The sequence below is a fragment of the Xyrauchen texanus genome, chromosome 26, assembly GCF_025860055.1.
Source record: "Xyrauchen texanus isolate HMW12.3.18 chromosome 26, RBS_HiC_50CHRs, whole genome shotgun sequence".
In the NCBI taxonomy this organism is placed as follows: Eukaryota; Metazoa; Chordata; class Actinopteri; order Cypriniformes; family Catostomidae; genus Xyrauchen; species Xyrauchen texanus.
Window position 1 is genome coordinate 12,196,183 of NC_068301.1, and position 14,914 is coordinate 12,211,096.

Sequence of the window (14,914 nt, forward strand, 5' to 3'; positions counted from 1 at the left end):
TTGAATTTCTTCACATTCCATCTCTATGCAATAATTATTGCAGCAATATCAGAAAAGTTTGAAATAGTTAACTACAAAAACTACATATTCTCTCATGGGAAGTGATAGTTACCTTGATATTTCATGTTGTTATATTGGCACAGTGAAACCATAAATGTGGGAGCCAGGCAAAATCAGTTTGTCCAAAAAATATTTTTTTTTAAAACAAAACAAAAACACTTGCATTCACATCACTCATGATTGTTTGGGACAAAGTGCTATGTCACATATAACCAACTAAATTCTTTCCAGTACATTTATTCAGCCATTTACTTTATAAATCCAGGTTCATGAGAAACCTCATCGCAGCTGTGGTACACTAAAAAAAATTCCAGTAAAAAAACAGTAATCTACTGGCAGCTGTGGTTTCCAGCATTATACTGTCAAAAAACAGTGCATTACCGTTCTTGAAATTAACAGCAAGAGACTCTTTTTGACAGCTACAGTATACGACTGTAATTTAGCAGCCTATTGCTGTTAAATTACATACCATACTGTAAAAAATAATCCTGTAAAAAAAACAGTAATCTACTGGCAGCTGTGGTTGCCAGCATTACTGTAAAAATAGGGTGTGTTACCATTCTTGAAATTAACAGCTAAATACTGTATTTGTCAACAACAGTAAACATCTGTAAGTTAGAATCATAGAATCATAAATGCATATTACACCATGCATTTTCTGTTTGTATATGTGGATTACAAAAGATTAACAATGCCAAGTTATGAATGTTTTTTTATTCTGAAACAACAACATATTTATCAACATGCACGATAAATAAATAAAAGTATTCAAATAATATTCAGTGCTGTGGTGCAACAAAAAAAGCACCCATCAACAAATCAAAATACACAAATGACTTAAGTAAAAAGCAGAACATTTATCAAAACAAAAAATTTGAAATTACTTACCTTTTATATAAAATACAAATCTACTATCAAATCAGGCTTCAAAAAACACCAGCCCATTTTTATATAAAAACAAATGTTTATAAAATACAAATCAGTAATAAAATAAAATCATCCTTCAGCAACACTCGAGCCCACCATATTATGTGAAAAACTAAATTTGGTGGGGAGTGTCAGCTACATTTTAAACAAAGTCTCACTCAAAGTCCATCAGTTTTGTTTAAGAGATTTGATGCAAACATATTTTATGCAGTATTTACTCAAATTTGCATAAACTTGAAAATAAAAACCTTGAAAACAAAAATTTTTGGCCATCCATTGAAAAACCATTGGAATTTTAACACTTCTGTTAATCGGCCAAGCAAACACGGATATTGGCTGATATGGCCAGACAGACAGACAGACAGCCAGCATGGTCAAACAAAATTTGCATACACTAATATTTTGTTGGACCTCCTTTAGCTTTGATTAAGGCATGCATTTGATTCTGTGGTGGCCAATTCATGTGTGAAAATGATTCCTCATGCTCCTTGAACCACTCTTTCACAATTTGAGCCTGATGAATCTTGGAATTGTTGTCCTGGAATATGCCTGTGCTGTCAGGGAACAAAAAATGAATCGATGGGATAACCTGGTCATTCAGTACATTCAGGTAGTCAGCTGATTTCATTTTATTGCCGCATAACGTTGCTGAGACTACACCTGACAAATTGAAGCAACCCCAGATCATAACACTGCCTCCAGAGGCTTGTACAGTGGCAACTATGTATGACGGCTGCATCGCTTCATGCACTTCCCTTCTTTGACACGCACATCGATTTGGTATAGGATTAATCTGGAATCTGGTTTTGTCCGATTAGCCTCACTAAAAAGTGGCTTTCTTGTGGCCACACAGCTGTTTAGTTCCAATCCTGTAAATTCTCATCATATGTGAGTGTGGAAATGCTCTTACTTTCACTTTTAAACAGTCACGAGTTGTACTGTCGATTTGTTATACAATATGACTTCAAGCATTTTAGTGATCTCCGATCATGATCATTCAAGATTTTTTTCGACCAAATTTCTTCCTCGAAGCTGACGGTTCACCACTATCCTTCCAGGTTTTAATAAAGCGATGGACAGTTTTTAACTCAATTCCAGTGATTTCAGCAATCTCCTTAGTTGTTTTCTATGCTTGATGCAGGCCAATAATTTGCCCCTTCTGAAACACGGTTACATCCTTTCCACAACCACGGGATACGTCTTCCGACATAGTTGTTTAAGAAATTAGAAGCTACACACTGCATTAGTTTGTATTAGCTGAAATCACTGCAATAATGGTCCAATCATAGGCCTTTAAGTATCTGCTTATTTAAATCCAAACAGTGACCTTACTTTGATTTTTTTAAGGCAATCAGTTTGCATGCTTTTTTTTAAATAAATGTACTTATTTGGCTCAAGGATGCAAACATAAATTTTTAATGACGTTAACTAGTTACAAGTAAAGGAGAATGGCTAAAATTAACAATAATAACCCTAATAGAGACTTCACACAAATCACAACTATCAACGATAAAAACAACAACAATAGTCATGAGAATTAAAACTATATACATTTTCAAATAACAATTTTAATTTTTCTACGTAAGTTTTCCCTTGGTTTGACCAAACATAGATAATTTATTCAAGCACAAGGACTTATGGACAGCCACAATGTTTTACTTGATCATTTTGAGTTAGTAGTACTCGAAGCTAACTTTTAAAGAACTTATACATTATTGAGTTATGATCCCACAAATGTGATATTTCAGGGACTGTTTAATGAGAAGAATCATGTAAATGTTTAACTATAGATAGATTTCGAAATAAACATTTATATAGTTATTTATTTATTTATTTATTAAAAGTAGTGTTCGGTAATCGGGCTGATGAATCTATATTTTCATCTCGTGTCTGCAGTAGGCTTAATCAGGTAAACAGATCAGTGGCGACTGCACCACCCAATGACATCCAACACCGTTGAAAATGCAGCGGGTTAGTAGGTCAAACAGCAGAGGGTGTAACCTGATGGTTCAATACATATGCGCAAAACGCTTGTTCTTCGTTCTTAAAAGGCTAATTTACTTAAAGATTTACATACCAACCAATATCATTATCAAACCAAAAATATGAGGAAAAGGTTTAAAATTTACTCCAAGAGCGGAAGTGTTTAAACGTATCAGAAAGTATTCTTTTTTGTGATTGGCTCTTTAAAAAAAGACAGCAGGAATGGGCCAATCAGCGTCTGTTGCGAAGGTATTTTCGTCGCGTGTGAGGGGGATTTTATAAATTATGCAAATTTGAGCTGTTGTTCCCGTTCGCGAATGAGAGGTTCGATTCAGTATAGCAGGGGAGTTTTATTGTTCTTAATAATATAAAAGTTTGATCACCTGTCGTACAGTGCTGACTATATTGGATGAATATTACTCTGTTATGCGAGTTCAGAGGATGGCATTGCACCTATGAATTATGTTAAATGGCAGGAAGTTATGAAAAGCCGGTAGTGTGTTAGTGCAGCAAACAGTTTCGCCGGTCGGTGCTGCTCTTTTGTCTGACACGGAGAGTAGTCAACGCGTGCTCTTTTGTTTGGGTTTTTGTCTTTGTTTAACGGCAAACGGGCGATCTCTGTTCTCGTTTTGGCCTCTCGCGGTTATAATATCCTGTTTTGAAACATGCGACATATGAAGAAATATTTCACCGAGGGACTCATTCAGTTTACGATTCTGCTGAGTTTGATAGGAGTTCGCGTGGATGTCGATACCTATTTGAACGGATACTTATCGCCATTGATAGAGATAGACGGAGGGCCGAGTTCTGCATTCATTCAGACCCCCTTTCACCTCTACCGAGACACCGGGGCGGGCCATCAAGTGCATCTTAAATGTCCCGAACTGGATTATTATTTCACCAGTCGCAGGCTGCTGAATGAAGTGCGTGCGCTCGGGTCTCCGGCCCGTTTCCCCACGCATGTCAGTGCATGGCTGGTGCACGTGGTGCCTGATGATGGCTCTGATGTCGGCGAGCCACACGACCAGTCCGGGGACTCTGGTAACGATGAGGTAAATACCGAAGATCTCCGGGATGAGGTGGAAAATGAGCGCAGGACTGGAGAGGGCTTGGTGCTGTCAGTGTCTCAGGATCAAACTATTTCAAGGCCTTGCTGTGTAGATGAAGAACTTTCTAAAGAGGTAGCAATACTGGACCATGATATTCATTACCGTTCAGTATTCTACAGTTTATTATGATGATTTGTCGTCATGGGTTAAGCTTGGAGCCACACATGAAGTGTTTTTAGCTGGGTTAGCTACTTAGCTTCATAGCTATCAGTGTTTTGTACAAGTGGGGACACTTACAGTTGAAGTCAGAAGTTTACATACAGTTAAGTCATTAAAACTCGTTTTTTTTAACCACTCCACAGATTTCATATTAGCAAACCTATTGTTTTGGAAAGATTTTTTTAGGACATCTACTTTGCATGACACAAGTAATTTGTCCAACAGTTGTTTACAGACATATTGTTTCACTATTAATTGACTATATCACAATTCCAGTGGGTCAGAAGTTTACATACCATAACTTAAATGTGCCTTTAAGCAGCTTGGATAGGTCCAGAAAATTATGTCAAGACCATTCAGTCTCTTAGAGGTGAAGGTGCGAAAGAGCAAATCAATCCCAGAACAACAGCAAAGGATCTTGTGAAGGTGCTGGAGGAAACAGGTAGACTAGTATCTATATCTACAGTAAAACAAGTCCTATATCGACATAATCTGAAAGGCTGCTCAGCAAGGAAGAAGCCAATAATCCAAAACCGCCATAAAAAAAAAGCCAGTCTACAGTTTGCAAGTGCACATGGGGACAAAGATTTTTGGTTCTGGTTTGATGAAACAAAAATTTTAACTATTTGGCCATAATCACCATTGTTTTGTTTGGATGAAAAAGGGTGAGGCTTGTAAGCCGAAGAACACCATCCCAACCGAGAAGCAGGGGGGTGGCAGTATCATGTTGTGGGGGTGATTTGCTGCAGGAAGGACAGGTGCCTTTCACAAAATAGATAGCATCATGTGGAAAGAAAAATATGTGGATATATTGAAGCAAAATCTCAAGACATCAACCAGGAAGTAAAAGCTTTGTTGCAAATGGGACTTCCGAATGGACAATGACCCCAAGAATACCTCAAGTTGTGGCAAAATGGCTTAAGGACAACAGTTAAGGTACTGGAGTGACCATCACAATGCCCTGATCAAATAAATAAAACATTTGTGGGCAGAACTGAAAAAGAATGTGCGAGCAAGGAGGCCTACAAACCTGACTCCGTTACACCAGTTCTGTCTGGAGGAATGGGCCAAAATTCCTGCAACTTATTGTGAGAAGCTTGTGGAAGGCTACCCAAAAAGCTACCCAAAAAGTTTGACCCAAGTTAAACAATTTAAAGGCAATGCTACCAAAAACTAACATTGTATGTAAACTTCTGACCTACTGGGAATGTGATGAAAGGAATAAGATCTGAAATAAATAATTCTCTCTACTATTATTCTGACATTTCACATTCTTAAAATATAGTGATCCTAACTGACCTAAGAAGGCAATGTTTTCTATGATTTAATGTCAGGAATTGTGAAAAACAATTGGCTAAAGTGTATATAAACTTCTGACTTCAACTGAAAGGTGAAAACGAAACCGTTAACGAAGTACAACCAAATATTTGATTAAATGTGGCATAATACCTTGTTTTAGTGGCATTAATGGTGACTATCGTTGTAGGTATGTAGTTGCATTGTTTTTAAATGGTTATTAGCCACATTAATGTTTACTGTGTGCAGAGGTGATTTATCTGACTATATGTTAGTTTGACTATCGGTCACCATGGCCACCAGATGTAGGTATTGGTCGAGTACAGTAGGAGTGAGGGGCAAACTTTTACTCTTATAATTTGTCATTATACACGTGTGTTATAAAACACATTTTGTGGGGGAGACATATAACCGTCTATGTAGAGAGTGTCTGAAACTAGTTTTGGGTCCAGGCCAAACCTGTTCTCTTTGAAACATTTATTTTTCATGTCTTGATCTAGCTTAACCTCATTTCTGAAATCCTTTGTCATGTACTATTCCTATAGCCACTTATGAGAGTTTCTTTAAAACATAAAAAATTATTCTCTCTGTGAAGGTTGCTAGTAAAATATGTGAAGTCCTTTGAACCTGAAACACATTCCGTTTCTATTCCAGGGTTCAAAACACTAAAAAGGAGTATAGCATAAACCCAAGTATTAAAGGATCAGTTCACCCAAAAATTAAAATTCTCTCATCATTTACTTGCCCTCTAAGATGTTTATGACTGACTTTCTTCTTCTGAACACAAATTAAGATTTTTAGAAGAATATCTCTGCTCTGTTGGTCCATACAATGCAAGTTAATGGTGACCAGAACACCAAAAGCTCCAAAAAGGAGATGAAGTCCGCACAAAAGTAATCCATATGACTCCAGTGGTTTAATCCATGTCTTCTGAAGCAGAAGTGGTTTTGGGTGAGAACAGCCTAAAATGTAACTCCTTTTTACTGAACATCTTGAGAGCAATCTCCTTGACGATCATGTTTTCAAGCTCGATTAGACTTCCTATAGCGCCATGTAGTGCTCTGCGCATGCATCAAGCACTAGGATGTGTAATCGTGCTTGCAATCATGATGGTCACTAGAGACTGCAATGACAAGGTCTACGGTGAAAAAGGAGTTACATTTTGGTGTGTTCTCACCCAAAATCCTCTGGATCGCTAAAGAAGACATGGATTAAACCACTGGAGACTAATGGATTATGTTTATGCAGACTTGATCTCTTTTTTGGAGCTTCAAAAGGCCTGATCACCATTCACTTGCATTGTATGGACTTAGAGAGTGGAGATATTCTTCTAAAAATCCTTGTTTGTGTTCAGCAGAAGAAAGTCATGCACATCTGGTATGGTATGAGGGTAAGTAAATGATGAGAATTTTTATTTTTGGGGGAACTATCCCTTTACACTGTTGTGTCATCACGTACACTTGTTGAATATTTCTATTTCCATCAAGAATTACTCACTTAATCAGAGGTAAAACATTGACATTTGGGAAATGAAAATGAATGACATCATACATCCATGTTTAAAGCTTCCTAAAAGCAAAAGTTTTTAATTCTTTGTTGTGACATCCATATTTCTTTGTCTCCAGGACACTTTACTGAACCAAGAAAATGAGGACGACGAAGTGAAAAATGAGCGAGGGCAAGAGGAAATCAGCCTTGATTCGGTGAGCCAGCTGACTCGGAGCTCAGCATTAGAGCAAGAGGTAAACGAACACTAACCTCACTACCTGTATAACAAGAATGATGTATATCAGTCAAGCTTTAATAAATTAATTCAATACACTGCATTCATTTTGTTAATACTTCATTGTGATTGAATTTGAATGGCTTGTAAGATTTCTGGTCATCTCCTCAACAAGCTGAACTGAAAAGGGATCTGATATCAATTCAGCGCCATAGTAACTGTATTGGTGGTGTAAGATATGAAATATTTGTTTTTATGAGCTTTTTTCTCTTCTTTCTAGGATTCTTCTAGCAATGCCCTCCCTCCACCTATTTCTGGGCTTGAGCTTACTCCACAGTGGCAAGACTTCCTCTCTGAATTTGATGTAAGTAACGTCTGTGGAGAGAATGATGGATTCATTGGTTCCAGTAATTTAATGGTGCAAGTCTTTTGTTCCAACTAAACAATTGAATTTTATTTTTGCCTTCCATCAACAGGATTTTGACTCCCAACGTATATCAGATTTAGAGGTTGATCTTCCCAATCCTATCAGCTATAATGTAAGCCTGCAAGATGCCATGGTAACCAGGGGAGATTCAACTAGTTGCAGGCCCACATTTAGCCGAGCACCCCTCTTTCGTCTAGAATCTACAAATTCTTCCCACTCTGATCCATCTCAAAGTTCAGCAGGGGCACTTCCTTCATCACTCTTCTCTTTAATGGGGAACAGCTCTCTTAATGAAACTTCCCATTTACAGGTTGGAGGTTATCTTGATGAGGCTGTTTTTGAGCAGATAAATATGATGGATCTTGGTACAATTGATCCTCGGATGCTGGACTGCTTGCAGGGTGACATGGACACTCCATGGCTGGAAGATTCAGACTCTGGTCTGTCTTTGGAAAGCAGTTCTAGAAGTCCTGCTTCCCCGTCTACATCATCCGATTCATTTTGCGAGGATGAGGGTGAAGCTACAGGCTACAGCAGTGAGGTGGAGTCCTTATCTTCCAAAGAAGGAGCCTGTGCTGCCACTTACCGTCATTGGTCACCAGTGAACCTGAATGACAACATCTGGCATGACCACACCTACTCAGTCCCACAGGCTCAGAATTCCACATCTACTGGCTGGGTCCAACCTATCAAAGTTATTAAACAGGAAGTGATGAGTGAAGATGAAGTTGAACCAGAAGAGATGAGTCGTGATGAACAACGTGTGCAGGCATTGGGTCTTCCATTTTCAGCCTTTCAGATTGTCAACATGCGTGTAGATGACTTCCTGGAGATGCTGGACAGGCAAAATCTGTCAGTATCAGAAGTCATGCTCTTGCGGGATGTCCGCAGAAGAGGAAAAAACAAGCTTGCTGCACAAAACTGCCGCAAGAGGAAGTTAGATGCAATCATGAGCCTTCAAGGTGAGGTTGAGGTCCTTGCAGCACAGCGAGAGGCTCTCCTGCGGCAGAAATCCCACACTTCCAAAGCACTCTTTTCTGCAACAGAACACTTTCAATCACTCTCACGGACTGTTCTGAGCCACCTCCGGGATGAATATGGGCAGCCTCTAAGCTACGAGCATTATGCACTTCAGTGCAGCGCTAATGGAAGGGTGGTGGTTCAGCCTCGCACAAACACAACATCAAGAACAATGACAGGGGTAAAGACAAAGCGAAAGAAGGACAAAAAACCTTAAGAGACTGTGTGTGTGTGTGTGTGTGTGTGTGTGTGTGTGTGTGTGTGTGTGTGTGTGTGTGTGTGTGTTTACATATGTTTTTTTATGTTTTATGAAAGGCTGAGTTTTTATCCTTGATAAGATGTTCTCTGTTCCTACAAGCCATTCGTAACTCAAAAGGAGGACAGAAAAACTTTAATAATTACTACAATTACAGCATGGGAGTAGCCACGTTCACTTGCAGGAGAGAATGTAATGAAAACACTGGACATGTGTATAATAAAGTGTGAATAAAAATAATTTCTAAAGAGTTCATTAGAAAAGAGGAAAGCACATTTTCTTTAACTGTTAATTTAAATGGAAAGTTGCTGAGTAAAGAATGTTTGCGGATAGAAGCTGATGGTCACTGGATGGATGACCATGTTAAAAAAGTCTCACTTGCATCGCTATTTCTTGCAGGATTGAGCTTAAGCACACCGGTTCAGCAGTGATTTCAATTTAAACTACTCTCACAAATGAATCCGTTCACATGTTGCATAATTTGCTCACAGTCAAGCATTGTGTAATCATCGGTTCCCCCTTTTCTGATTTTTGCAATTGGCCAACCATCTGGTTAATTACAATGTATAATATTGCTTTGAACCAACCTTTATCCAAGCAAACTGCTACAGCACCACCCTCATACTGTATACATAAATACTGTGATCAAACGGTGATCACACTGCTTAAACTGTTCCCATTCATCAAAATAAATGTCACTTGCCTAACAATAATATCTATGTTGTGTTCTGATGGCCTTAATAGCATTTTTTATCAATGGTTTATAAAGTTGAATTATTTTTTATGGTCTTGGTGAGTTTTGTCTTCCTCATAGCACAACAAAATTATTCTGAAATGGCAAGTACTATATCAGCTTAATGAGTGGTTAATTTGAGATTTATATAAATATAATACTGGACCCAATTTAATCTCTTGTTATTGTCATAGTGGATTGATTTTTGTTGTGAGTAGGAGCTGCTTTGTTTTTCATCTTTTCTATTCTGTGTGTTTTTGAAGAATTTGTGTGAATGGCGTCGGAATACCTACTTTTAATTTTAAACAGGGATGTTCAAAATGTGGCTCTTATATCTTTTAAAATAAAGGAGGAAAATGAACCGCTCAACTCAATGGTTTCCCTTTTGTTTCCTATTTATTTAATTCCACAGAAAACACTTAATCGTTCCACTGATTGATTGAATACTCTATCAATTATTTTGCTTTCAAAGCAATTTCAATTAAGGTGCATAGTTAATATTCTGTTTATAGCTGTGTTCTGGCAATTAGGACAGGTGACACCTTATTAAGATTAGGCTGCCCTATACAAAGTTGGCAATTGTTAGAGAAGTCACCAACATTCCAACATTTATTAAATGTGCCGCCCTTGAGAGAATGGGATGTGTATGACTTTCTTCTGCTGAACACAAACAAATTTTTTCGAAGAATATCTCCGATCTGCTGGTCAATACAATGCAAAGGTATGGTGACCAGAACTCTAAAAGCTCCAAAAAGGAGATAAAGTCAGCACAAAAGTAGTCCATCAGACTTCAGTGGTTTAAACAATGTCTTCTGGAGCTATCCAGTTGGTTTTAGGTGAGGACAGACCAAAATATAACTTTTTTTTTTTTAATGTACATCTTGACAGCAGTCTCCTTGATGATGATTTCAAGTTTGATTATGCTTCCTATAGCGCCATCTAGCACACTGCATGCGTCAAGTGCTAGGAAGTGTAATAGAGCTTGAAATCATCATCAAGGAGACTGCTGTCAAGATATACAGTGAAAAAGAAGCTACATTTTGATCTGTTCTCACCTAAAACCAACTGGATCGCTTCAGAAGACATTGATTAAACCACTGAAGTCATATGCATTATTTTTATGCTGACTTTGTGTGGTTTTTGGAGTTCTAGTCACCATTCACATAATTTGTTACCAACAGAGCTGGGATATTCTTCTAAATGTCTTCGTTTGGGTTCAGCAGAAGAAAGAAAGTCATACACATCTGGGACGGTATGTGGGCAAGTAAATGATGGGAGGATTTTCATTTTGGGGTGAACTATCCCTTTTAGTCAAGCTCTTTAGCTTTTGGTACATTCAACCAGTCTTTCAAATCAAAGTATTAAAAAAGTGAAGTCCTTAGTACAGTATATGTTGAACTGTGGGTATGGCAAAAGCACAATAAAACTGAGAATAGGCAATATAATCTCCCTTTCAAAATAACTACTTTTCATTGGGGAGTGTTGGCTGACCCACCGGCCCGCTTGGTTCTTCTGATGGCCAGTCCGCCCCTGATCAGCCCCAAAATGTGTCGGGCCACCGGGAAAATGCCCGGTATGCCAGATTACCAGTCCAGCCAAGTTAAGATAACATGAATCATATGGCAATTGAATATGACTACTCAAGTTCTCTTGGACAATAGAATGGCTTTATGATCTAAGGGGTGGGCTTACTTGGTGTAGGCTTGTCGTGTAGTGGGTGTTCCTAGTCCTACAGGATGCAAACATTTTCGTTATGAGAATCTCGACCCCATTACTAAAAAAAAAGTTTGTAGTCATCACTTTAAAAGGGATGATTTGATAGAACCAAAGAATTCCACTGGATGTCGGGGGTTGACAAAGTGCGTCGGCCCACTGGGAAAATGCCCAGTATACCAGATTACCAATCGAGCCATGGCAGTGCCCATCTTGTTTCAGTGGAATAACTACACTGTTTTGGCACTAAGTGATACCTCTGAGGTATGGCACAAGAGAGAAGTTTCACTACAGTGCATTACGATTACGTGTGCCCATGGAACTTCAATAACTGGAGATCTAAGGAATTGCTGTTCTGTAAATAAGTTTTGACATACAGTGTTTGACTACAGGCAGGGGTGTAAAAAGTACTCATAAATTTAAAGTGAAAGTATGGATACTGAGAGAAAATGTTACTCAATTAAAAGTCCAAGTATCTAGCCAAATCCATACTTGAGTGAAAGTAAAGTCATTTTTATTTGTATAGCGTTTTTCACAACACACATCGTTTCAAATTAGCTTTACATAAAATCATGCATTAACAGAAAATGACACTGTAATATATATAAAGTCTTAGAATCATAATTTAGTTAAATATGATTGTACATTTTGTATAAAAATAAATAATTAAATAATAATTGTATTTAGAACCCCAGTGAGCAAGTCGAAGGCGACTGTGGCAAGGAAAACAAATCTCCATAAGATGTTTGTTAATGGAGAAAAATAACCTTGGGAAAAACCAGACTCACTCTTGGGGCCAGTTCCCCTCTGGCTAACAGCATGACTATAATGCCAAAATTATGAACTGTAAGATAAATAACTAATGGACTAATGGTAAATAGGAAGATGGTGCCATGAATGGCCTCCTCGATGTGGAGCTCTCCAATTCTTTTGCTATTTTAGTTTGTTTATTCTGTGTTTAGTCATTTTTTCCAAATAGTTTTACCAGGGACGAACTGCTGAACATTTAGCAGCACATAACAGACAATCTATTCAGACATTTTGCTGGAAATTTTAGTAGGAGGCGCATCTGTGTTGTTTAAGTGCTCTATAGGGGCTTTTTCACTGCACAGTCAACAAATGGATGCTATCTAAACCGAATGAGCAATTGGAGGTTAAGCCACGATGGAGGATGGTACGTTAACTCTATACTCTGCTTGAAAGCTTCACTTTATTTAGTTGACCAGCTAGTGGAATCTTGCTTCTAAAATAACCATTCCAATTGAACTGTAACGCTTGTGTAAATTCACCATGCAACAACTGCTTTATTCAGCACAATGAGCTAGTAGCTAACAGCTAGCGGTTGTGTTATTGCTTTGGTTAGTTTGTGTCGTGTTTAAGATGATGTCACGGCAGTAGAGGCGGCGCTACTATGACGATCAGCCTATAATCCCACCCATGTTGAGGTTCCACTAAACTGCAATGGAAATGCAAGCTCAGAAAACTAAAGCAAGTAGAGTTGTTGCGAGTCGAACCGTAATGTGCAGTGGAAAAGTGCCATATGAGACACATGTGAGGGATTCGAGCCGGTCAAGCTCCAACAGCGCAGCTTTCGAACAGCGCTACTGAGTATTCATCTAGCGAATCGTCGCTCTCTCCCTATCAAACAGATGAACTACATTTCCTCATCAGTAAAAAGAAGAACTTTTCAAACTCAGCTGCCTTGTGCTTCACAGAAACCTGGCTGAGTGAAGCCATTCTGGACAGCGTGTTACATCTGCTGGGCTTTCAGCTGTTCAGAGCAGATCACATTGCAGAGTTGACGGGGAAAACAAGAGGTGGTGGAACATGTTTTCACATCAATAAATGTTGGTGTACAGATATAACAACATTAAAGAAGATGTGCTGTCCTAATTTGGAAGCGCTCTTTATCAACTGTAAGCCTTTCTATTCACCTAGGGAGTTTTCCTCGTTTATTCTGGTGAGTGTTTATACTACTCCACATGCATGCATGAGCGCAGCACTGCAGCAGCTGGCTGATCAGATCACAGACACGGAGCAACAACACCCGGAATAATTTATTATTATTCTAAGCTCACCTGTGAACTGCCAAAATACAGACAGCACACTACATGCCCCCACCAGGGACAAAAATATACTGGATCACTGCTACACAACATTAAAGGATGCATATCGCTCTGTCCCTAGAGCAGCTTTGGGTCTCTCTCTGATCACTGTCTGGTTAATCTTCTTCCAAACTACAGGCAGAAACTTAAATCAGCTAAACTGTAGTAAAGACTGTAAATAGAGGGACCAATGAAGCAGAACTGTAACAACAATGCTGCTTTGACTGCACTGAGTGTTTTGAAACTACAGACACCAATCTGGATGAGCTCACAGATACTGTGAGATCATATATCAATTTCTGTGAGGATATGTGCATTCATACTAGGAGTTATTTAACATTCAACAATGACAAATGTTTACAGGAACACTCAGAGATGTCATGCCAAAAAGGATGCACTGACACACTGACTAAGGCAATTAAAGTGGCTTAAAGAAGCTACTCTGAGAAGCTGAAAAACAAGTTTTCAGCTAACGACCCTGCATCAGTGTGTAGAGGCCTGAAAGACATTGCTAACTTCAATGCACCATATCCCCCAACACTGTAGGGAACCAACAATTGGCTGACGACTTGAATATGTTTTACTGTAGATTTGAAAAGCCCAGTCACACACCCCACACCCACTCTGACCTTCACTTCACACAAACACCATCGTGGTCGCTATAATGTGGTTCTCGCTCTCTTGGGGCGCGTGGTGTGTTGTGCGTGGATGCCGTTTTCATTTTCATGGCCAAAATTAGTTGAGAAAATGCAATTGCAGAATTTCTTCATGTGCAAAGAAATGACTAAATTTGATGACTAAACAGAAATCTGAAGAAACTGCTATCTACCATTTAAAAAAAAAACATTTTTGTCTGAAATTGAATATAGTGCTAAATAAGAGTTTATTATTATTATTATTATTTGCAATTTTATGTTTGTTATTTACTATATTAAATTGGGTGAAATATTGGCATTGACATATCGGCCAACCTGCTCTCTGGATATCGTATCGGCCATTAAAAACCCCATATCGGTCAACCACTAATTGACTCCATTGTGAAAAAGGCCCAGCAGAGGTTGTACTTCATTCACCATTTTAGGAACTTTAAGTCAAGTTTCAGTCAAACAAAGCACATCCAAACTGTGATCTGTAATAATTTAGTTTAAAATTAGTGCTTTGGTTGAAAGAGATTGTGGCAGCAGGGGTGTGATCGAGGGGAATTTTTTACATTTTGTCTTTGTTTTTGCAAATTTAGGGTTTAGTGTTTGCATTTCTGATCAAATATTACAGAGATGCAAACTATTATTTTGGCTAAGGTCACCTTTTTAAGCTAATTTGACCAATTGTTTGGTACAATTTTCAAGATTTTACTTCTTAAATCCCATTTTAAATTTAAACTTCTTTAAATCATTAAACAAATC

The 14,914-nt window shown here is 38.3% G+C and overlaps 1 protein-coding gene across 2 annotated transcripts; it reads left to right on the top strand.

Moving 5' to 3' along the window:
• The first annotated feature begins 3,288 nt into the window (after positions 1 to 3,288).
• Positions 3,289 to 10,054, top strand: LOC127620011 (endoplasmic reticulum membrane sensor NFE2L1-like). 2 transcript variants are annotated; one of them, XM_052093067.1, is made up of 4 exons: positions 3,289 to 4,151; positions 7,160 to 7,276; positions 7,538 to 7,621; positions 7,734 to 10,054. In XM_052093067.1, the coding sequence occupies exons 1-4, from the start codon at positions 3,636 to 3,638 to the stop codon at positions 8,919 to 8,921; spliced, it is 1,905 nt and encodes a 634-aa protein (XP_051949027.1). In that variant the 5' UTR covers positions 3,289 to 3,635; the 3' UTR covers positions 8,922 to 10,054. The 2 variants fall into 2 exon arrangements, with proteins under 2 accessions (XP_051949027.1, XP_051949028.1); XM_052093068.1 differs by having other exon boundaries at positions 3,289 to 4,022.
• The last annotated feature ends 4,860 nt before the right edge of the window (positions 10,055 to 14,914 follow it).